We start from the raw sequence: 25,022 nt of genomic DNA, 5'->3' as shown, positions 1-25,022 counted from the left end.
CCTGCTTAAATGTTGTAACAAGATCGTTCATGCGTAAGTATCTACATAAAAAATGTTTGACTTTATTGCTTCAAAATTTACATGGTTAAAGGGTACGTATTGTAATTATGTGTAATGACACGCAAAGGATCCTTAGCTAAGCTTGCTATGTTAGCTAACTACATTAGCATGAATTTTAGTTAAGTAAGTAAGAAAGACAACTCAACCTTATTTTAGCCAGATCTCATTTAAGGGTACATAAGAAACTGCAGGTCATAATATATTACGTTAAGTTCTGTCTGCAGAAAACAAAAATGCTTTATATAATATACAATAATGTGCAAAAGTCTTAGTCTCCAAGTTTTAGTACAAATTTTGTTATACATGTTTATTTTATGACTTATTGTCAGCACAAAAACAAAAGTTTCCAAAAGTTACTTTTTGCGACAAAAAATTCAACGTTACAGAAAAATGTTTGTATGTCAATAAAGAAAAATGTACAGTATGTACTGTAACAGACCACTTTTATTACTGTTTACTGCTCTTAATGTAGAAAAAAAATTTTAATGTAAAAATGTTTAATTTCATTATTTTTTGAAGGCATATAGTACAGAAATGCCATACATCATTTCTTTGCATGTGCCTAAGACTTGTGCACAGTGCTATGTGTCTTTGGATGTCCTTACACTAGGAAGAATGTCCCACTGTAGTAGTGGCATCAGTAGTGTGAATTTTGTTGGCTATATTTAACATGTATATTTATAGTTTTGATGGTTTAACTGCCAATCTACTCACAGATCTGACACTGATCCTTATTTGGACCCCAGCAGTAACCACCACAGTCAGGATGACATGGCGCTGTGGACAAAAAGCACAAAGGCTCAATATGTGTGGACAAACATTCAAACTGACAGAAGAATAACAACCCCAGTGATGTCACTCTCAGACACACCCACCTTTTTGACCATTGCCAGTGATCTCAATGAGTGCACTGCTGTCTCTCACTATGTCCTGCCAGTTGATCCAGGGAGCGTAGCTCAGGTACTTATTATTAACAATCTGCACTCCTCCAACCAGGATCTCTGTAGTGATCACAAACATACCCACACACACATAGAGCAATGGTTCTGGACATCAGGGGTCTTAAAATAATAAAGCAAGAATGTAACGGAGCATTGAAAAAGTTAACTTTTTGTAGCTGTACTAAATTTTTGAACTAACTCGTCTCTAACAGAGTCTTAACTCAATGGTATTTTAAGACCCTGACCTCTATGCACTAGCATGAGGGGTTTGTGAAACTGTTGCATAATAATTGGACCTTTCTGTTTTTTTTTTTTTTTTGTTAACCATAAAATGCATATTTAATCAGAAATATGTCTCTTCCCCGTTGATATAATGTGTAAATTCCTAACAACTTGAGAGCTTTGAGAGATAATGTCCATGTAGTAAAGTAACGCATACAATATACAGAATTTGTACAGGCGCAAAAAGAAGTTAACGATTAGTTTTATTAGATACATCAAGCTAAAACAGGATCAGGAATGCAAGAAAGCAGGTCAGTTACTTGTCCTACAAGTCTAGCATCATGCCTCATAATAAGGAAATGTCAGAAGAGCTAGTAATGGATGTTTATCAGTCTGGACAAGGTTATAAAGGCATTTATATAAAAAAAAAACTTTGGACTCCATAAATCCACCATTAGACAAACAGTATACAAGTGGAATATACAAGTGTCCTCTGGAGAAACTGTGCATACACTATATGACCAAATGTATGTTGACACCTGAGTACTGAACATCCCATTCCAAAACCATGGGCATTAATATTGAGTTGTTCCTCATTGCTGCTCTAACAGCCTCCACTCCACACATAGTAAACCACATCTTTATGGATCTCACTTTGTGCACAGGGGCCGTTTAGTTCCAGTGAAAGTAAATCTTAATACTACAGCATACAAAGACATTCTAGACAATTATATGTGGCAAAAGTTTGGGGAAGACCCTCATATAATTGTTAGGGTCAGGTGTCCACATACTTTTGGCCATATAGTGTAGATCAACAGTAAGAAGAACCCTGAACAGAAATGCCATCTATGCAAGGGTCCCCAGGAGGAAGCCTGTTCTGTCAAAAAAGGAACAAAGTTGCCTGGTTGAAGTTTTCCAGAGACTAGCTGGACAAGCCTGAAGAGTTCAGGAAGTCTGTTCTCTGGACAGATAAGTCCAAAATTGAACTCTTTGGGTGCATCAGGAGGCCCATGTTTGGCAAAAAAACCCAAAAAACCTTATCCCTACTGTCAAGCATGGTATGGGGCTGTTTTTCTTACTCTGATCCTGGGCAACTTGACATCATTGAAGGAATCACAAATTGTGAGAAATATCAAGGATTTACTAAGAGGAATTATCATCAGGGCATTGGCTTGAAAGCTCAAGTTGGGCACAAAATGGTTTCAACAGGACAAAGATCCTAAAAATTCAACTAAGTCTACTAAAGAATGGCTTAGGAAGAAGAGGATCCATGTAATGGAATGGCCAAGCCAAAGCCCAGACCTGAATCCTATTGAGATGCTGTGGCAGGTGAGCTGGTGAAGTTTTGTAAAGAGAGAGTTTTGTAAAAAAGAGTCAGAAAAATCCCTCCTGCAAGATGTCACGGACTGATAACTAAAAGAGGTGTCACATGTTATTGACTGAAAGGGGCTCAGTTACTTTTACACACGATAATATGTGCTGATTTGTTAAATATCACAGTTTATCACAGAACTCTTTATTCAGGATATTCAGTCTATGAAATCATTAAGAGTTCTTTTAAGGGTTCAGAAACATTCAGTTATGACTTTTTCATGAAAGTGAAATGATCAACTTGATTTTTCTACAGTCTTTGGAAATGACTGCAGTCCAAAAGACTTGGTTGTTTTTAAAATCCCAGACCAACATCTCTTTACCATGCAGCTGTCCTGACTAGTCCAAACACGCAATAAGCCTCAAGAGCTCTGTAAGAATGGTGTTTTAAAACACAGACACAAAAACAAATGCACACACAGATCAACACGCACACACCTAGAGCATCCGCACACTCTGAAATGCTAACGTTCTAGATTCCGGAGTCTTCCCACGGTCCTGCTGTCATGTCTTACCTGTCCATGCGATGATATATGTTGCTCTAAATGTTATCTATCTCTCTATCTATCAATCTCTCTCTCTCTCTCTATATATATATATATATATATATATATATATATATATAAACCTTTTAAATATTTAAATGAATTTCAGCATTTTTATATTGGGTATGTCTACTCGAGTAGGCAAGGGCTTTGTGCAAAACTTTATGATCCATTTTATATCAAATCCATCGGAGTGTCGTCTGAACACATGCTTCCATAGAAGAGATTAGACATGAGGAAAATCTGACCTTTTGTACAAAACAGTTAACATGGTTAATATCACACATTTGCTTACATTAAATAGAGACCTAGAAACAGTGCAGAATCTTGGATATTAAATATTCAAGATACTGAACATTTACTTATGTATATATATATATATATATATATATATATATATATATATATATATATATATATATATATATCTATATATAGATATATAGATAGATATATAGATACATCTATCTCTTTCCAGCTCTCCTAACCTGTGAGATGAGTGAGGCCCAGGTCCACCAGTCCATACTCGCCATCGAAGTTGAGGAAGACAGAGAGGGCCCATTCCTTATCATACAGCGTGTTGCCACGGATCACTCGCAGCTGCTCCAAAGGAAGCCGGTGAAACTGGTTCGTGGCAATGAGGACGTAGCCTGTCACTTCCCGAACAGTCTTTAGGCAGAGGCGAGACAATAAAAGAGGTGTGATGAAATGCACTGGAATGTTGCAGTGGTTAAAACTAAGATTCTATTAAAGATTACTCACTCTTTTGCCTTAAGGTAAATGTGAGTTGTACAGGTATGGTAGTTAAAATCGTCCAAACATGAAAGATTTAGCTTGTGATAAGTATTATCACAATATTTTTGTTGTCACATGATTATCGCAGCTACTAAATGATGTACATGAAAACTATGTCCTCTTACTCCAAGAAAGGAGAAGTTGAAGTCTCGCTCCATCAGGGTGATTTCCAGGTTGCCAATGATGATCTCACAGCCACTGTAGAGATTCTTCAAGTTATTGTAGTGCTGCGCAGAGCTTTCTGTAAAACTGAGACCATTACTGGTCCCTGAGCAAACTGGCAGAGAGGAGAAAAAAAATGTATTCATATCATATTTTATCATTATTATTTTGGCCTGCACAATTAAGTAACACACTCCAGACTGTGCTGTTGTATGAAAAAAATGCACGCCAGGGGGGATGTGATGTGGCACGAGGCGCAAGCCAAGCCAATGCAATAAACATTCATTCTTCATCAGTCTCTCTCTCTCTCTCTCTCTCTCTCTCACATGCACACACACACACACACACACACACAGGTGCAGCCTGTCATTTTACTGTGAAAACGATAAGACTCTTTCCATAAATGAAGAAAAAACTTCACCACATCAACAGTTATAAGAATTACATTGTTAAACAACATGTTTTTAAATCCGTTTATTATTAGTCTTAGATTATGTGGAGCGTCTGCCGTGCAAGTCCCTGTGTAAGAGCTGTTACTCTAGAAACAATACTGTATTAGAACCAGCATATTAATATTAACCAGCCAGAACTACCTGTGCTGTTATACGAAAATAATGGATCAGTTTCAAGCGCTGTGGTATACAAATATTTTAATCATGACTTTATAGCTCAATTAAATAAAGAATAAAACATGATGGAGTGGTGTTGTTCTACGAAAATAATAAATGGCTTAGTGGAGTGACGTGGCCTGATGTGAAAGGCGAAGTTACAATTTATTCGTCTTATTCTACTGCAGTTGCTAGCATTTTTTTTTAAATCATAATTTGTATCTGTTCATGTATAAGTATCCATGTAAAAAAATATTTCATTGCTTCCAAAGTTATAAAAACAATGGTACCTGATATTAGCTTGTGTAGTGACATGCAAAGGATCTTTATCTAAGCTAGAGTTATCTTTATCTTAGCTAAAGTTAGCTAAGTTAGATAACCATTTTGTTTTCTTCAAACACCTACATTAGCATGCTAGCTTAGACTTATTTGATGAATTTCAGTTAAGTAAGAAAGACAACTAAATTTTTGCCAACAATTGCCGACGCTAAAAATGTTATATTTATTAAACGTCAACAAGTCATGCTTTTTATCCGTTAATAGTTACATTTAATGTTGTGGAAAGTCCATGAAACAAGTTCAAGTATTACCAGCAGTGGCTCATGATCATAGTTTTGGTGGGCAGGACAACCTTAATAATGACATAGCCTCAAACAAAATTAAGTGGAGAGGTTATCAAAATTGACGTATGCTATATGCTACTATCTAGTGAATTTTTTAGAGTAACTCTATAATAGGCAGCTGAGAGATGACAACACACAAGGCATCCAGCACACAGTCTATCAGCTTGTTTCAAGTGGTTTTACATGTACCTTTGTGTAACTGTGTTCAAGGTAATATTATTAACCAGGATAGAGAAGTTTCAGCAAAATTTCCAGCCGAACTACATCTCAAAAAACCACATGAAAGACTAGCCCCAAAAAAACGGGTCATTGGGAAAAGGAAGACATTTTCATGTTTTTCCCAGCATTTCTCAGTGTGTGAAATACTTGTTTCCCACATTTCTTATGTACAAATATTATTCAATAATCCCACTTGCTCTCTCCCAATCTTTGCAATATATCTTCCAATAGAAATGATTCACAGACACTGGCTGCAATTGCAGTTTGGTTTATTGTGAAAATTTATTAGATTTATTCTGATTATTTGCTATAAAACAAGATTGCAGAGTATTTTTAAACTAGACCAATCTGGCAACCCTGTCATGAACTGTCCTGTCTGATGCTCTTTCTCCAAGAGCATGGGGCAGAGAGTATCCTCTCCCCAAAGGACCTCTATTAGCACTTGTTGCAGTTCCCATTTTTACCAGTAGGTAAAATAATATCTCTATGGAAGCTAATTGGGGCAGCGAGCGCTCTGCCCCGTTGATTGTTTAACATCTAGAAAGGCCAGCAAATCAACAGAACATTGGAATGCTGTGTATCAGTCAAATAGCAACATTTTTTTAAATCATTGGTCACTCAAAACAGGAAATTAGTACCTGCACCTATGGACGAGCCGCCACTGTGCATTACTTTTGTTATAACAGCACCAGTTTTGAGTTTTTTTCTTTTGAAGTCAATAAGCCAAAAACATAGCTCATCTTACCAAGAAACCGCAAAGCTATCCTTAAAACTTTCCCATTTCAGAAAACTTACAGTTACAGCTTTACCTCTGACCGACAATTATATACATTTTTAAATTATTTATTTGAGTGTTTGCCATACAAGTTCCTGTGTAAGTAGTTAATACTAGGTATTACTATAAGCCTGTGATTTGCAGCTGGCACCATTGTCAGAGCTGCTGTTAAAGAAAATTAATCAACACCATCTGACCAATCAGATTCAAGAATTCAGCATCTCTGAGGAAATTGGCCCAACAAAATTGGCCCAGTTTCAATGTAATGCTTCCTTTACCTTTTACAGAGGGGATTCGGTTCTTTGTGACCCTGATGCATTGAAACACAAGCTTCTCATTTATGTTTTTAAACTTTTGAACTAGTTTCATACTGTGGTGGCATATTTATTTATAGTGTATTTTTGTTAAAATACACAATTAAATTATTTATATTGCTAAGAATGGGATTTAATTTGATTTAAAGATTTACGCATTTGAAGCAGTACAGGCTTATAATGTACAAAGATGTTTTTAAAAGGAAATGCTGTTTTTATGCAGTAACATTCATTTTATACCACAGCCTTGCTGAATTCTCAAATCTGATTGGTCAGAAAGTGCTGATTAATTTTTCTATAACAGCAGCTAACAGTAGTCTGGCTGCAAGGCAAATCACAGGTTTATATTAATGTGCGTGTTCTAATGTTATCATTTCTATAATAACAGCTTACATGGGTACTTGTATGGCTGATGCTCTACATAATCGAAACCTAATAATAAACATATATAAAAAGGTGTTGCTATTTAACAAAAAAATATCTAATCATTGATTTGGTGCAGCTTCCTATACGGTATTTATTTAACTTTTAGGGAAGTTTTTTGCCCCTTGCAGTTTCTCTGTAACAAACTCTATATATTTTGGTTTTATTACCTTCAAGAGAAGTAGACAAATAAGAGAAAGGCTAGAACATGTGATAACAGAAACTAACTTATTTTTACAGATGTGAACAGATAAAACAGATAAAAAGTATGACATGCCATTCTTTCATAAATAAAAAATCATAATCATTGCCAAAAGGTTAAGTTATAAGAGGAATAAAGCATGCTGAGAAGTGATGTTACAGGAAAATAATCAACTTTGCAGAGTTAACGGCCCTCAGCTTTGAGTGCATCACACCACCGTGTCAATTGTTTTCCTTCAACAGCACGTCCTTTCATGTTTTACCTCTTACTTGTTCATGAATTGGCTGAACAATTATTAATATAGAATTATGATTGTGATTATCATTTTAGCCATCAAATGAATGTCCAATCCCTAAACATTATTATTTATATATGCCTTAAAATAAAGCACCATAGTGAGCAATCAGTGATTTATAAATAATAAATCTCCAGCATGTTCAGCAGAAATACAGAGCCAATTGTAAACCTCTCTACTCAAACAGCATCTTAAAAGACCCAACAACATGAACACAGAGGACTTTAAAGCAGCACAAAGCCTCTGCACGCACATCCATGCACACACTCAGACACAAGGTCTGTTAAGGCATGGTGAAGGAGGGGTCAAAGGTGAACGAGGTCACAGGAACGCTACAGGCTAATACTGGTAGTACAAGGGCTTGTAATGTGCTTGACTTGAATTCAACTGAAGAGGGAGGGCAAGAAACAGCATCAATCTGCCATGGTAGCACAGCAGGGTCACTGGCTTGAGGGTGGAATTAGCTCTAATTTACCATCCAAACCATCTAAACCAGCAGACACACTGTCCCTCGCACTTTCCCTCCATCTCTCTCTTTCTTTACATCTCAGTAGAACACTAGACAACTTAAAGACACCTCAGCCAGGCAACCATAATTCTTGCGAGTGCCACAGTGCGTTGGCGTGTGACAAAGACCTTCACAAGCGTGTACTGTGTGTTAATGACTATGTATCATGCTACTGATGTGCCGTGTGGAATTACAATAGAACAGCACAGAAACACACACCTCATTAGCAGCACACATTAGCACATTAATAGCTATGTGACAGTCCTGAGCTTATTAGCGAGGAAGTGAGGAACAAGAAGATAAGTGCACAGGAGTAGGACAAGCTATGCTACTGTAAAGAAGAATGCTTCCTGCTCTACTGGTGTAGGACTTATTGATATTGAGGGGAAAAAACATATTACATTATTATGCAGGTTTTGCAATATATACTGCTATACATTATTCACCCAGACTGAACTAACTATTCCCAAAGAGCTATCACTCCAGCAATGGCAAGCGTGCATTAAATGAAAGATTATATATCTCTTTATACTCACCCATAAATCAACATTATATAACTTTTCAGTTATCAGTAACTCTAGTACAGCAACAGTGTAGTAGAAACATGACATTAGATATTGCTGACTGGTTACAAATAATTCCTATTAGTTGTTTGTATGCAAGCTCTTACTTAGATTAACAACTTTCAAGTTTAAAAGTAAAGACAAATCATGCTTAGAGCCCAGCACTTAAAGGAATACTCCAGCATTTTCCTGGCCTAATCTCTATCCAATGCACCTGTCGTGTACATGTGATCACCACAAGACAATTTCAACACATTTCCCTGTACTGACGGAAGTACAGAAAACTTGTTTACTTGAACATTAGTCAATAAACAGCTGTACAAATCATAAAGTTTTGTAGAACACTTTCATGAAGTCTTCAGTTATTCATAATTCATAACTAAGCTCTGTGTTAGTGGTGGGCGATATGACAAAAACATCATGAAAGTATTCTCATTACAATCTTTACAATATACAATATATATCATAATTTGTTTTAGTATATATATATATATATATATATATATATATATATATATATATATATATATATATATATATATATAGTGTGTGTGTGTGTTTGTGTAAAGTTTTCCTAACAATGTTGAACATTTTTTAATGTTTTACAATTTTAAAATTTTAAAATTTTACAATTCTAAAGATCAATCAGTTGCTTCCAATTAGTTTGTAATTATTAAAAAAAGGAAACTTTTAATAACAAGATCTTAGAAAAGTTTATTGTGACATAATTTATCAAAATATCAAGATTATATTTTGATATTTGATATTTTGACATTATATAACTGGGTATAATGACCAGGACAGAGACAAAACCCATATATTTGATTAAAACAGTCCTATATACTCTCAGATCCAAGGAGTCTTCCTCAGTTCATGGACACCAAAAAAGCTGTGGGAAAATAACCATAATTTCATGTACTGTATTGCTCCAGTGAACAGCTTTATTATTAAGCCCTTTATTGTAGATTGTAATGGTTGTAATGTTGAATTCATATATAGTTATACTGTCACACATTTGATGGAATTTAACAACTGCCCTTATTCTTTCATCATAAGTGAGTTTTGTGTGTCAGAGGTACTGAACAATTCAAATGAATTTTTCCTTATGTTATTTTGAATATTAAAATTGACTATGAAATATATGCTTCCCATAAACACATCTGAGGGCGTGACATGGCTGTTTGAAGGAGTAAAGTGGAGGAGTGAGGCTCTTGGCTCTCTCAGACAGACATTCTTAATAAACAAAGCTCAGAATTGTCACAAAGCTATAAATGTGAACTCTGTTCATGTGTACTGGTATTGGTGTGTGTGTGTGTGTGAATGCATGTGCATGTGTCTGCATTAGCACTGCTGAGATCATAGGAGTGCACAATAGGGCGAGTGTGAGCAGAGTAGTCTATCAACAGAGGGAGGAGGGCCGGGCGACAGGAAGAGATAGGGACACTATCTATGAGTGACCACTCTCTCCATGCTCCCACTACTCACAGTCAACACTACAGCCTTTCTTCCCATCCTTGCATATAGCAGTGGCTACTCTAATATTTCACTTACGAAGCCTCGAAGTCTGCAACGCCCATAATTCACCGGCTCATGAATCACTCTGCGGGGGAGCTATTACTGGAATGAAGCCCGATGCAGGAATCTAGTCTGAATGTAAGGAATGAAGGTTGAAAGCAACCTTTTCTTCCGTGTCACGACATGATAATCAGTAGTCTCGCTTCAACTGGCACTTTCTGGCTGTTGTTCTAAGCAAACAAGAGATAATTAGACCTCAGTGAACGATTCTTACTTTAAACACGTTTTCAATTCACTACTAGGAGTTATTAACAGTGATCCACGAGAAGGATATACAAGAGTGGTTCTCAGATTCGGCCCTTGGGTACCCGTGGCCCATGTACAGTTTTCACCTCTGATTCAGTGCATGAAGAGGTTTATAAATAGCTCATCAAATAAATCAGGTTTGAAAGAAGGAGCAAAGTTTTCAAATTCCGCAGGACCATGGCTCCCCTGTGTTATAGGGCTACACAATTAATCGTCAATTTAATTGTTATCACTATTGTTTGCTTGCTCAAACCATTATCAACTGCGATATTGCTGAGGTTAGCTAACGTTCGATATTTACACAAGTATTGTCTATGTACCTGTTTACTTACTTATGTTCTTTCTTAATTTCCTTTTGCCACATAGACACTTTTGTGCCTCTGAGGTAAGCTATTTTACCATTAGTATCTCAGATCCTGCGCTACCCTTCATTGCTACTATTCACGAAAACAAACTAAATATAAATACTTAAAAAACTTATGCAAGAAGTGATGCAACAAGTGATATTTTTAGTGCAAATTTACATTACACATGCTTTTTTTCAAACAAATAGTTTTGAAGTAGTGCTATTTTTTTCTACAAATCATTGGTGTCAAAGTAATTGGCATCCTTACACTATTGTGATGCTTGCCCTGGAGGAAAAAAAAAGCACATTTTAAGCTCCTTTATGCTGTTATATTTGTGCATGTGGACTTCCCTCTTCTATTCAGACAACAGGTTTTCTATAGTATTTAAAGCCAGAGACTGAGATGGTCATTGCAAAACACTGATTATGTGTTTCCTTAACCATTACTGTGTTGATTTGGAAGTATGTTCAGCTCATCATCTTGTTTAAAGCTCTAATTATGGCCGAGCCTGAACCTCCTGGCCAAGGCAACAAGGGTTTGGGACGAAATATGCTGGTACTTTACAGCCCACCATCCATAAGACAGCCCCAAAACATCACTGATCAGTTATTCTATCCAACACATTTTACAGTGGGGTATGAGGTGCTTTTAATTGTATGCAGTTTCCTTTTGCGCCAAATATGCTGATGGTATGCATGGCCAAAATATTTGACTTCGGGCTCACCTGAAGACAGCACACAATGCCAACTAGAGTTCTCATGATTCATGCTTGAGTTCAGGCACACATTTACTGAGATGCTCTCAGGAATGGCTTATTTCGTGCAACACTTTCAAACAGCTGATTTTGAAAACAAAACAATGAACTACACCATGCAATTCTAAATCTGTGATCATTGGGCTCTCTTATCCCTGCTTCACCATTCTCTTCACTGTGTGGGGGAGCAGTGTGCTCATGGGTCTAATACTGGGCAAATTTCCAGCTGTTTTAGACATGTGAAACTTTTTGTTATGGCCCTAATTGTGCTCAGTGGTATTTTTAGTTGCTTGTGTATTTTTATATCCATTACCTGATTTGGTGAGGAAATATCAGCAGGAAATATCAAGTTAACAGTTTACTGATCAGCTTTCTGGCTTTTGCAAGAAAAAGTTAGTGACTGTTATATTTGTCAGGGTGCGAATACGTTTGGATTCAGCAGCTAGTACCTAAGCTAGCATTTTTAGCTATCTAGTTGGCTAGCATTCAGCCACTGTATCAAAACGTACACATTCACACTAATTTACACAAGGAAAGCACACCTTTCACTATAGCAGAAAAGTAAAAACACACATATATATGAGTGTGTGTGTGTGTGTGTGTGTTTGTATGTGTGTGTGTATGTATGTATGTATGTATATATACACACAGCTGACAAAACACATTTTTATTGGAAATGTTCTGCTTCACTGGAAAATTTGTGTACTATGTTGAACTTTTACAACATTTACCATTGTTACTGAAGTACACTGCTGTTAATTTTGGAATTCATTTACAGAAAGTAAACAGATAAAAGGTCTAGAGTTGATTTCAAGTGTGGCATTTGCATTTGGAATTTGTTGCTGTTAACGCTCAATATGAAGTACAAGGACCTGTCACTGTCAGGGAAGCAAGCCATCATTAGACTGAAAACTTAAAACACACCCATCAGAGAGACAGCAAAAACTTTAGCTATGGCCACGTCAACTATATGGTACTTTCTTCAAAAGAAAGAACACACTGGTGAGCTCAGAAACACCAAAAGGCCTGTAAGACCATGGAAAAAACTGTGGTGACAGAAGAATTCTTTCCCTAGTAAAGAAAAAACAACTCACAACAGTTGGCCAGAAGGAGGTAAGCGTATCTATGTCAAAGTCAACAATCAAGAGAAGACTTCACCAGAGTAAATACAGATGCTTTACTACAAGATGTAAATCATCGGTTTAAATAAATAAATAAATAACAGGAAGACAAATTTTGAGTTTGGCAAAAACATCTAAAAAAAGTGCATAAATATCTGGAATAACATCTTATGGACAAATGAGACAAAGATAAACATGGACAAGATTGAGCATCACCAGGGAAGACATACAGTGTCTGGTCATGTCTATGAATTCCCAACATCATGCAGTCACTGACTTCGTGATTTGCAACCATGTATTAAAAATGACAGTTTAATTTGTGATTATGTTAGCCTTTTTTTTTGGTCCATTAACAAAAAAAAGTGTGTGTGTATGTGTGGGTGCGGGTGTGTGTGTGTGTGTGTGTGTGTGTGTGTGTGTGTGTGTGTGGTGGTGGTGGTGGTGGATGGTGGGGGGGATTAATTTCAATTCAAATATACTCTGATAGACAGCTGAACTACCAATATCAATTACAGCAATTACAATAACAATTGTAAATGTCTAAAATAGTATTTATGGACCTGTCTGCGTACAGCTAGTTATGTAATATATCAAAAATATAGGCTATATGATAAGTAGTAGTGAAAATAATGTTTCCTCTTTCAGAGCAAAGGTATCAAAAATGGTTTTTATATTGAATTATAATTCAATATAATATATTATTGGTATTTATATTGAATTCAAGCTATCGGACTGGAATCACCATCAAAAAAAAAAAAAACATAACAAAGGATTTCAGTAGATTTCATATATTTTTGATAGAAAATACTATTATTAAAAAAATATTTTTTTTTGTTAGAACAAAGATAAATATTTTCTCCTTTTGTTTGAGCGAAAACTTTTATTTATTTTGTGTAATGTTTATTTTATACAATCAATTTTGCTTATTTTTATGCAGCATGCCTAATTATAGAGCACACCGCGTATGCCTTCTAAAAAAACCCAAAAAAACCAGACTATTTACAGGTAATTACAGGTATAGGTTTTCCAGATAAGAAGCATTTACCCTGGAAGAATTAATGTTTTGTTTCTTGCATCACCTGCTGTTGATCCAACCTTTTCAAACATGAACATATATTAACCTCAGCCAGTGCTTATCAAAATCACTGTAACTGGAAGTACATAGTCAATTAAAATTCAAGTAGGAACTTGGGACTTAGGAGTGTAGACAAAAAGGAGTGGAGAATGACGCTGTCTACCCACTCCCTGAATGTAAACAAGCGTAGGATTTCTCCTGCTGAGCTTTGAACGTATATGAAGGTCTCCAGTCAGGGCCGCTGGAGTTGTGTTGCAATTCCGTAGATGTTTTGCCATTCATCCAATTTCACTTATAGGATCTTTAAGATTACAGAACAAGTCTAGTCACTCTGACTTGTTATGACTAGACCCAACTTGATATTCTGCTATAAGATGGAAATACACCATTAACAATAACTATATGCTCCCAAGGTGACTAGACTCCTGTGATATAATCTTGGAAATGGTTCTCTATTCATCCTAGAGGATTCATCAGTTCTGAATGATGGGAAATGACTATCACTCTCCACCTCTCCTTGCCACAATAAAACAGACCCAATGAACTTTAGTGCCATAATCTTGAGGGCAACATCTAATTACAGTTTTATGATGGGGCAATATATTCCTACACCTAGCTCTGATACTAAACCAGTTTACAACCCCCCTGACACACTGCAACCCCTGGCAAAATAAGTTACACATTAGCACAATCGGGAACACTGATTACGACGCATTAATACTCACCAGGATTCTAAGAGGCAAAGTTCTTTAAGAAAAAAAAAAAAGAAGAAGGTTTTGTGTGCAAAAGGAGAGGAACAATTAAGGAGAGGCCAGGTTAATCATTCCAAAGCTGTCAATATATCCACTAGAAGTGACTCACTCCTGGGCGGTTCTGCTAATGAAACCTACAGCTTAGTCTGCTCACAATGCTCGCACCGGTCTTCAAACAAAATGAGTGCAAACTTGGTGTTGAAACAGATTCCTAAACAAGTGTATCAGTCAAATTCTATTCAATAAATAAATAAAGACAAGAGGAAGTTAAGCTCTTGAGTCATTGTTTGTTTCACTGTTTAAACCGATCTTGAATCTGTTATCTCGAGTTTAATTTCCAGAATAAAATTAACTCAAAACCTACACTGTAACAAAAAAGTTCTCTGATATGAAAAAAAAACAATGTTATAGGGTTCTACATACAAGGAACAAACTGAAAAACTCTCAAGAGTTCCAGATTTAAAAGCATAACTGTGTACTGCACTTTTTATGTGTACGTATTTTCTCTTCCTTGTGCACAGTGTTCTGTCCATTAATGTGCATTGTATATATTTCTACACTTTTTACACTTGTTTTGTCTATTCTTCTTTATTTATTGGAGGGACTTCTGCTTGAATCAGTTTGACTTCACTCCAGATCTGTTGCGCTTTATTAAAAAAACATAACTTGATTAATTATTACATTTTAAGAGTGCCAGTTTCTTATCTTTAATCCTTAAAGGAAAACAGAAAGCTGTTTTTCTTAAGAATGAACTAAAGGAAGGTATGTACAAAATGTTCTGCGGATTCTCTGGACCATGAGTCAGTGCTAAGAATACCACGGCACACCTACTCAGGTGAAGCAGGAAAGAAGGGCAAAAAAAAAAAAAAAAAAAAAAAAACAGGTTAAAGTTCATTCAAAGACCTGAATGAAAATCTGAGATTTGGAGCTTGTTTTCTTCCATAACCGTAAGTCTATAACACTAACTTCAATCTCTTGTCTCGAGTGTCAGGGAAAAATTTCATTTTAAGCCACGTAAAAAAGCTCCTGTTTGACAGAAATCAGGTCAGCAGTATACCTAATGTACAGTTAATATACTTATTATTACATTATTTACTACAATTGTTAATGGCATCACCTCGAAACCTTATGGATAAATGTTCAGGAGGCTATAGATGTTAATATTAATTATATTAACAGTTGTGTATTAGTTATTAGTTATTTTTAACTCCTAGGCTGACTGCTTTGTGACAAGTGTTTATAGTATAGAACTTTCAGCACTTACTCACGTCCTAGTGTTTAACTCGGTGTATCCCTGTGTGTGTGTGTGTGTGTGTGTGTGTGTGTGTGTGTGTGTGACGTGTGTGACGTGACTCTTGCACTAGTTTCTATCAGCAGTTTCATCACTTTCAGCACCTGTAACCATGGTTTGGAATGACAATCAGTACTTTTCCAGTACTGATTTTCACTATTCTTAGATTCTGTCTAAGATACCAGATGGTTGTGAGTTCTAATCCCAGGATTTCCAGACAGACATTACTGATCTCTTGAGCAAAACTACATATTTAGCCACTCTGGATATCAATTGGCTAAATATAAATGTAAATTTCATTTGTATAACATAAATATTTAATCATCACACCCTCATATTTTCACTTCTGTGCTAAAAACTGTGTGCAGAAGGTAATGAGTTCTAATCCAGCCAACAGTGAAACCTCAAACAAGGCTCCTATTGAGTTCAACTGATTAGTTTTTAGTTTAATAAAAACGGCTGTAAACTCATTACCATTGGATGTGAACTTTATTTACAAAACACAAATGTTCCATGTTCAGCAACGGATGACTCAGAGTAATTGTTATTGTAATTGCATTGCCTATGTGGTCAAAAGGAGGCATGTGTTTCCACCAGCAATGTCTGAAAGTCTGAATTTATTTAATGTGTTTTCTTACTGCATACCTTGTTGAGTTTGAACAGCAGCTCCTTGCAGAGAAAGGAGGAGAAGCGCGAGCACCTGCAGTCGCATCTCGTCCTGTGAAGGAGTACAGAGTGGGAGCGCGCGCGCACTCACCCACTCACGAGCCCTTCTTCTGCCCAGGTGCTTCACGCGCCTTTTTCCAGATGGAGAAGCTGAGGAAATTCCTGCTCCAGAAATAAAATTCCAAAATCCACCAAAGCACAACAGTATCCACAAGTTCTCCTGGTTTCTTTGATTGATATTTTTTCCCTCCTGAAACAAGTAATTTGATTTAATCCTAGTTTAAAATGCTCCACGCGCGCGTTGGTTACCTTTCGATTTCGAGTTTCCGAGCCTACAGAGAGAAAAGCAGCGCGAGCTGGACATGGCTAGAAAAACGTGAAACGTATAATCATTTTTTCTTCTCAGAGCCAGTTTGAGAGACGTCGTGAAGCTTTTGTGACAGCGACAGTTTGGGGAATTTGGGAGCGGAGACACACTGAACGTGACGCTCAGTAACCACGCCCTCTCTAAATGTCAAACACACAAACGCGCTCGCGCTCAAGCTCTCAAATGTTCAGCCTACCAACCAGCAGCGCGCGGTGTGCACGCGACCGAGTACTGATTAGCTGTCCTAATAACTGCTAATTCCTTTTGACAAATTAAAAAAAATATATACTATATGGCCAACATTTTGTGGACACCTCACTATACCACTCATGTGCTTTTTGAACATCCCATTCCACGTTTAGTCCCCCTTTTCAGTCCCTTTCCACTCTTCTGGGAAGGCTTTCCACTACATTTTGGAACATGGCTGTGGGGATTTATGTCCATTAGTGAGGTCAGACACTGATGTTGGGTGTATTCCAGTTTATCGAGATCTTCCACTCCAACCTTGGCAAACCATGTCTCCATGGAGCTTGCCTTGTGCACAGGCGCATTGTCATGCTGGAACAGGTTTGTGCCCCTCAGTTCCAGTTATATTATATTCATATAGTATATAAATTGTAATGCTACAGCATACAAAGGCATACTATACAATTGTGTGCTTCCAGCTTTGTGGCAACAGTTTGGAGAAGAACCACATACGGGTGTGATGGTCAAGCGTCCACAAATGTTTGCCCTTATAGTGTATATCTAAATTATCTATCTATCTATCTATCTATCTATCTATCTATCTATCTCACTTACCTAATCTTACGTTTATTGTACAAGTGACAAGTGCACATTTGAGAAAAGATTTCAAAGAACATGAAGTGTGTTTTAATATAATAAGTTAAAAAATAACCTCAAGTTTAAGCAGAATATTTTATGTAAACACAGGGATCTAACTGAACACCATATTCTAAATGGATACAAATACGGATATGAATAGGAGGCACATTATTAGTGTTTTTATTTATTTTCTTTTTGAAAGCTTTTCAGAAAGGTTAATGGAGACTATCCATGCACATCAGAAGTGTGGTGTACCTGTTGTGGGCAGGAGGTTTTTGCTTTCATGTGGCCGCAAGTGTGCGATCAGATATACTAAACTAGTAGCCTAATTTAAACCACCACAACCCTCAACAGGCAGGTACTAAGGAGTAAACATTTCATGCAGCACCATACAAGCACCATATACTCTTTAAACATGGTGTTTGTTCCATGAGCTTCATATCTGACCACATGCTTGCACCCTCAAGGAAGCAAAACCTCCTTCCCTCACCAGGTACACCTCGCTTCTGATGTGCACCGATAGTCTCGACAAGATGTTTATATTTTTGGGAAATAGAACCAACTTAATTTGTTAGATAATATTGTGGGCAGTGTTAGGAAAGCAACTTTGTAATTGTAATTTGTCAAGCTACAAGCTATTTATGATTTAAAATAGCTAACCTACAGCCAAACTATCCAAAGCCAAAGCTAGCTACACTAAAAGCTACTAAGAAAAAGTAGCTATAAGGAGCTACTTTTTCCCCCACTGAAGCTACTTTGTTAAACTGAGGAAAAAAGAATCTATGACTTTTTTAAATATATGGTGCTAAATTATTGCACAAAATAAAAACATACTGTACATGTTTGTGCATGGTATGTCATAACAGGGATCATTCTTTTCTATTTATAAACCACACTTAGTAAGAAGCAGTTAATATTATTTAAAAGTAAAATTAAAAAATGGAAATATCTAGCTTGCTAGCTAATGTTAAGGGGTCTATGGTAATCCATATATCATTGAAATAAATAGGTAGGTTTGGGTGTTTGCTGGAATATTAATAATAATTGTTGTCATCAAACAGTTCGGCTAAATACCTGAGGTCAGCTGTCATGCTCCTTCGAAACATTTAGCTATTTTGAGAATTCACTGCTTCATCAAATTAATTCAACAGAAAATGCTAATCACCTAATGCTATCACTCCTGATTCCTCTCGTAAGTGAACCAGCTAGGTCATGAACAACAATAACCAAAAAAACCACCCAAAAAAACCAAGCGACCTTAAATTCAGTTTTGGATGTCTACAGTATTTTCATTTCTGGTTTGCGTTAGTTACAAACAAACACATATCCACTGCCGTGTGAGTTTTTCATGCTAATAAACATTAATAAATATGGCTATGGGTGTTTGATATTCTGGTTTCATCACTAGTAGAACGCTCCTGAGTAGCTGTAGCGTAATCTTGTTACTCTCCACACAGCTCCATGTAAGCTGAGCTGCATCCTGCATGTGTTCTCCACTAATTAGAAGGAACTTGATGTATACAGTAGTTTGCACATTGTGGTTTCCTTGATTAAAAAAAACACTGAACTGTTTATGTGAAAAGGGTTAAAATGGTGCAGGGTTTTAGCATGCTGCAATGCTACTTGGTGAAAAGGTGGCTCATTACCATCTTGAAAAAGCTACATTATTTTGAAAATAGCTCAGCTACTGCCATATTACTGAAAAGCTAGTAGCATCGTAATTGTATATAGCTACTCCCTTACACTGATCGCAGGCAGGGACAAACCTAAAACAACAGTCCTGCGCACACAACTAGCTGAGGTTGAGGAACTGTCAGAGCCAGAATTCATGGACCATGCTGACAGTACTGCCATTTCTACCTCTGAGTTTTTTCCCCAATGTGTTCCAGTGTTTCTGGGGTTGTAGTAGTAGGGTTCTGAATTAATAATAGACATGCCTACTTTGGGTTTAACTCCTAATGAATACTTTACACCCATAGTGAACACATGAGGGTGCACCAAACTGATGCCAAACTGCTTCTTAAATATTTATTCTTAGTAAACTTATTAAAATTAGTAAAATTAGTAAACTGGTTACTGAGGAAAGTTGTTTGCAAAGTCTTCCAGTTAAAAGGGCCATATTAATTTTATTGTCACAACAGTTCAAAGTCGCCTGAGTTTTAGATCAGTTGTTCACTTCCTGTTCTCATTCAGTTTGCACTTCCTAGTCATGAACTATTAAAAACAGATTGTTTGCATTATGTCTTCATGTCATTATGTCTTGCCACTAGTATCCTAGTCTTGTATGTTCTGAGCCATGTTATTCTGATTTGCCTTGCCTGTGGTTTGACCCTTTCCTTTGTTGTTTGAGTGTTTTTTTTTTTTTTGATTATACCTGTCTGCTCTGAAGTACTGAAAGCCTATTGTGTATGACCTTTTGCCCGTTATTGAATACACTTTTGGATTGTGCTTAAAAAAATATTTTGTATATAGATCCTCATAGCTTTCTGAGTCTGGCTTATTACAGAAATCTTTGCCTAGTTTTTTTTTTTTTTTTTTTTAAATTAATTTGGACTTAATTTTTTACACATGCATATTATATAAGTGCAAATTCACCTGCTGCTTCAGTGCAAAGCTATTTCAGCCTGGACAGAAACCAGTCTTAACCCCATGTGCTCCTGCTTGCTTATTGGTTATTATTCAGTAAACTGTGCTGTATTCATTGCCTGTTCACTGGTTCTGGCATTGAACTGAAAAGAAGCTACCACTGCTTTGTTCAATTTTACAATAAAACAAGTGCCATGGGAACATGTAAAGAATTGCTCTCTAATTTAAAATATAAAAAACCACACACACAGAAGCTGTGGGCGTATGGAATACACCCCCTAGGTCTGTGAAAGCTTGTGTGTTGCTTTCCTCTGTCTTTGCGTTAATAATTACAAATGTCCAGTGACCATGAAGAACAAAGGGTTATTAGAAACATTGTGACTGTTTATGTATGTACTGAAGAAATGGTAATGCATAATGTGAATTAGGGTCATAAGAATGGTCTTGGCATTGGTAAAGCCCCTGAAAGCAGACATTATTTGCATTATTGTGCATATAATGACACTATATTAAATTGCATGAAGTAGACTGAAATGCTTTCAGTGGGTACCAATTCTAACGACTGACTAGAAACGCTATAGGAATAGGTACGGTTGGAGCCACTTGTAGTGGCAAACAGAAGTGTCCCAGAGATGCGAACGGCTGCCTGCAGCTCGCCTTATAGAGAGTACAGTGAATCCCTGCTTGCTGCAGAGCTTCTGCATGGCTTTCTTGTTCACTGTGAAGAGCATCATTGTGTTGCAGCCATGTCTAACTGCTAAATCCCCCCATTGATGGATGCATATAGACCCGTCAGTCACAATGGGCACATTGTCAAGAACCGAGCTGACTTCTGAACCCCGGATAAAACATGGCTGAAACCAACAAACTGGCCACTGTACATTTCTGACCATGCAACGTTCTCTTACTCACATCTGAAATCACAGACTCTGCTGCATCAAGCGACTCACAATTAGTCATAATTATGTTATGTTCTATTTCCACAAAATTGGGCTCAGATGGCACGCTTTGAGCTTTGACACCTTATACACAGACGGAGCAAGAGATATGCTCTCAAAAGACCTTTGTTTCAGACAAGGAATAATCACTGTCGTTCCTTCTTTTGCTTTTCATTGTTTTATTTAGGTGTTAATACTGATGTTCTGACAGCTGGGAATAAGATGAGTCATCTTGCATCTGTCCTATATTTCTTTACACTTGCAGTTGAAAGGATCTTGAGAGTAGCTATATTATGCATGCACAGAAGCATGTATATATTTATGAGGTACACAAAATTGCAGAGGGCAAAACAAAATATCACAAATGTTCATTTTGCCTGCATGTTTTGCATGTAGTCTTTTTGCATCTATAACTACTAATGACTTGTGACTTGTCCGTACATATTAATTCTGAGTGATTGCATACTCACTAACCATGTTTTGGCATACAAATAAATACTTTAATGCTTTTAAGACCAAAAGGTTGTGAGTTTTAATCCCTGGACTGTCAAAGTGCCACTGCAGATCCCTTCAGCAAAACCCTGAACCCTTTTCAACTCTAGGCTTGGATTGTATTCTGCTTCACTTTGGATAAAAGCATCTGCAGACTGAATAAATGTGTCACTTCTCTGTGAATTTAGAGACCTCTACTGGCAGAATTCTGTATTAACACTATATTTGCATAAATTTACCAACTTATCAGATAGAGATAAGAGAATCAAATTTTGGGGTTCAACACCATCATTTAATCTGATTAGTTACAAAACAAAGAAAATCAACAACTGCATTAGTTATCATTTTACAGTAGCTAAATCACCTGCAATAAAGGTTGAGTCTCAGTCTAGATCACAAACCTTTAATTGCTGGTGCTCAGTTACATTAATCTGGGGTCCCCTGGTAAACTTGATCATGAAAATGATTTAGTTTCCCATATAAGTAAGATTGAAATGCAATGAAAACTTCCTAAAACTTCCAGAAAAGTGGACTTTGATGCACTCTGAAATCTCAGAACTGAAGCAGGGGAAACTCCACCAGCAGAGCTGAGAACCAATGTGACCCATCATAAGACAACCACAGCTTCTGCAACACCAATCAGTACATCATTTTACATTTTTTTTTACAAGCCCAGTTCAAAATACAAAAATAATGCTTTCTTTTAGATTACATTATGGTAACACTTCAGAATAGAAAGAGCAATGGCATGAAACAAAAATGTTAGTGACTTGACAGCACATAAACTCATCACCATTAATTAAGTAGGTTGTCCCACAGAAAACAAAGAACCAACACAGATTTAATGGAAATCTCCATAATCTTGTGCAACAGTCATGTTCACTTAACATCCACAAGGTCAACAGCTGGTAACATTACAAAACATATTTCTGTCCTTTTCCTGACTTTTCTTTTCTGTCTCATCCTGCAGTCCTTATGAACATTACACGACAACTGCCATTTGAAAAATACATAACATTTTTATTTTAAACCAAAAGCCTACTGTATGTTACACTGTGCTCAAAACCAATAATCCTCCAATGGTAAAAACTTGTACTTAAACAACATGACTGACTCGCAAGGTGCTGGTCAGTTTTCTGTCTACAGATAATGTACGTTTAAATGCAAAACCCAGGGAAAGCGTTTAACTGGACACTTCAAGCACAAGCTAACAAGCCCACCTGATGTCGGCTTTATGTGTCCATATAACACAATTTTATTTACTTGTTTTTGCATGAGATTTAGGATAAATATATATATATGTAAACAGTTACTGTTTAAGGCTGGCCTTAAAATCTCAAGGGGGAACGCACTTCAGTGCTACTCAGAAGGGAAACATGCTGTCAGGTCATCAAACTATCATTCATCAAATTATAAAGTGAGAGCAAATGGAATTTAGTCTGATGAGGAAAATACTGTATATCTGTTTATAGTTTCTCATAATGGTAGATACATCTTAAAAACAATTTAGAGACTCACAGTTTGATGTGCTCAGAGGGATGTAGGTATCTGTGCAAAACATTAGCACAAGACTGGGCAGAATTTGCTTCAGTTGAAGCATCCTGAAACCTCCAGTCCTGCACAACTTTACTAAAGGACCTGAAGACAAGAGTCTGCTGATGAGAAATAGGAAATACTGCAATCACAGCTGCTTTTAATTTCTATTGAACTGGACAATTTGGAGAGCTTCTCCAGCATCCACTGCAGGACACATGATTGAAATCAACTGTGACATCTGATTACTCTGTTTATTCATGTTATTACCAAAATCCTTTAACTAATTCAAATGTTATTATACAAATATTAATCGGTGTAAAATAGAGGAAACATGAAGAACATGCCGTGCATTACATTGTAAAAGTGTTGGTCACATGGCCGAGGCCATGGCTCCGAGGTAACTATCTTCATGCTCTGTTGTGGAACATGCGATTGCTCTCACAAGATGTTTTGTGCTCTACTCTCTTAAAATGGCAACTTTCTCTTTAGTATCTGTCTCAAAAAATATCTTGTTAGGCTATACAGACACACATTACAATGATGCAGAAGGATGAATTCAAATCTGGGTTACTAATTGCACTTTTAAAATTTCAAATAGTCCTTCTACTAGATTGCTTTTAAATAAAATAAAAAAAAAAAAAAGATAAATTAATGTCAAAATGTTCTTTAAGATCTTTATATATCTTTATATATATATATATATATATATATATATATATATATATATATATATATATATATATATATAATGTGCACATCCAGAAGAATTAGAATTCATGTTTGGCTTTCACAGTCTCAGAGTGGGAATCTTTACTCTCCTGTCCCATCCTTTCGTATCGTTGTCCTAATGGAGAAGAAGAATCACGCATTTGTGGAGGAGCAAGAGTAGACTGAAGCTGTGGAGGTGGAGGCGATGGTGGTTGGTGGGGCTGGCATGGATGTACAGGAAGGAGTGGAGTGGGGTGCCAGAGAGGTGGGTACACTAGAGACTGGCATGCTGGACTGGCCATACTGAAGCTGCTGAAAGGACTGGGTCTGCATGTGGAGGCTCTGCTGTGACACAGGAGGGAGGGATGACTGAGTGCAGGCTGGAACCGTATGGCCTCCTGTGCTGCTGGCTGATACGGGAGTGCTCCTGGGGTTTAGGGAAGTTGTGGGGAACCAGGCTGCAGGTGAAGCCTGAAGACATACACACACAAAATGTCAATATAATATAAATGCTTTAAATACAAGATGCAAAAGTAGGGACTGTAAGCATTGCACAAAATCCAAAATGACAGCAATCTACATCATTCTCTGATCTACTGCTACTACTTAAAAAGGCTTACAATCAGCTTTTTCTACATCAAGAAACAGGATTCATTTAGCGCAAGGTTTAGGAAATATGTGGCTCAGATGTATGATAAGGTACATTAGGTAAGATTAGTCTTTTTTTTCAGGATTAGGTCTCTAACACTTAGGTGGGTTTGACATTTGAATTATTCCTGCCCATGTTCTTGAAGCTCCTCCACCAGGATATACAGGGGCCCACAGTGTCTCTATAAAATGACTGACAGAAGGCATATCCAAACACAAACAAGTATTCCAGACTGCAAGTCCATTTTCTAAATGGGTTTTCTCATTTAATACCATTGTCATTGCTAAGGCCATGACAATCAATTGATTTTTTTTTTTTTGTTTTATCATGTTCTACATATCTTTCAGATTATTTGTACAAGTAAGGAATAACAAAGAGACTATTGCACTGTCAAGTAATTAAAAGCAGAGCATTTGCATGTAAATTTGATACTTTCTAATATGTCTAAATTGTAATTTGTAATTTTTC

The 25,022-nt window shown here is 36.8% G+C and overlaps 2 protein-coding genes across 5 annotated transcripts in view; both read right to left on the bottom strand.

The window, feature by feature from the left end:
* erbb3b (erb-b2 receptor tyrosine kinase 3b) overlaps positions 1-16,960 on the bottom strand; it is a 38,609-nt gene extending 21,649 nt beyond the window's left edge. The window contains exons 1-5 of the mRNA XM_053240695.1: positions 16,433-16,960; positions 4,060-4,211; positions 3,628-3,808; positions 936-1,061; positions 775-837 (exon numbers count right to left, since the gene is read on the bottom strand). Coding sequence (XP_053096670.1) covers positions 775-837; positions 936-1,061; positions 3,628-3,808; positions 4,060-4,211; positions 16,433-16,499 — 589 coding nt within the window. The 5' untranslated portion in view covers positions 16,500-16,960. The remainder of the gene's footprint in view (positions 1-774; positions 838-935; positions 1,062-3,627; positions 3,809-4,059; positions 4,212-16,432) is intronic.
* Positions 16,961-23,953: 6,993 nt separating this feature from the next.
* si:dkey-151g10.3 (serine/threonine-protein kinase WNK3) overlaps positions 23,954-25,022 on the bottom strand; it is a 55,490-nt gene continuing 54,421 nt past the window's right edge. For all 4 annotated transcript variants that reach the window (XM_034311790.2, XM_034311793.2, XM_034311791.2 and 1 more), the window contains one exon: positions 23,954-24,376. In XM_034311790.2, the coding sequence (XP_034167681.2) occupies positions 24,059-24,376 (318 nt within the window). In that variant the 3' untranslated portion in view covers positions 23,954-24,058. The remainder of the gene's footprint in view (positions 24,377-25,022) is intronic.

The sequence above is a fragment of the Pangasianodon hypophthalmus genome, chromosome 16 (assembly GCF_027358585.1).
Source record: "Pangasianodon hypophthalmus isolate fPanHyp1 chromosome 16, fPanHyp1.pri, whole genome shotgun sequence".
Classification (NCBI taxonomy): Eukaryota; Metazoa; Chordata; class Actinopteri; order Siluriformes; family Pangasiidae; genus Pangasianodon; species Pangasianodon hypophthalmus.
Note: the sequence above shows the minus strand (reverse complement) of the source record. Positions and strands in the feature narration are given on the sequence as shown.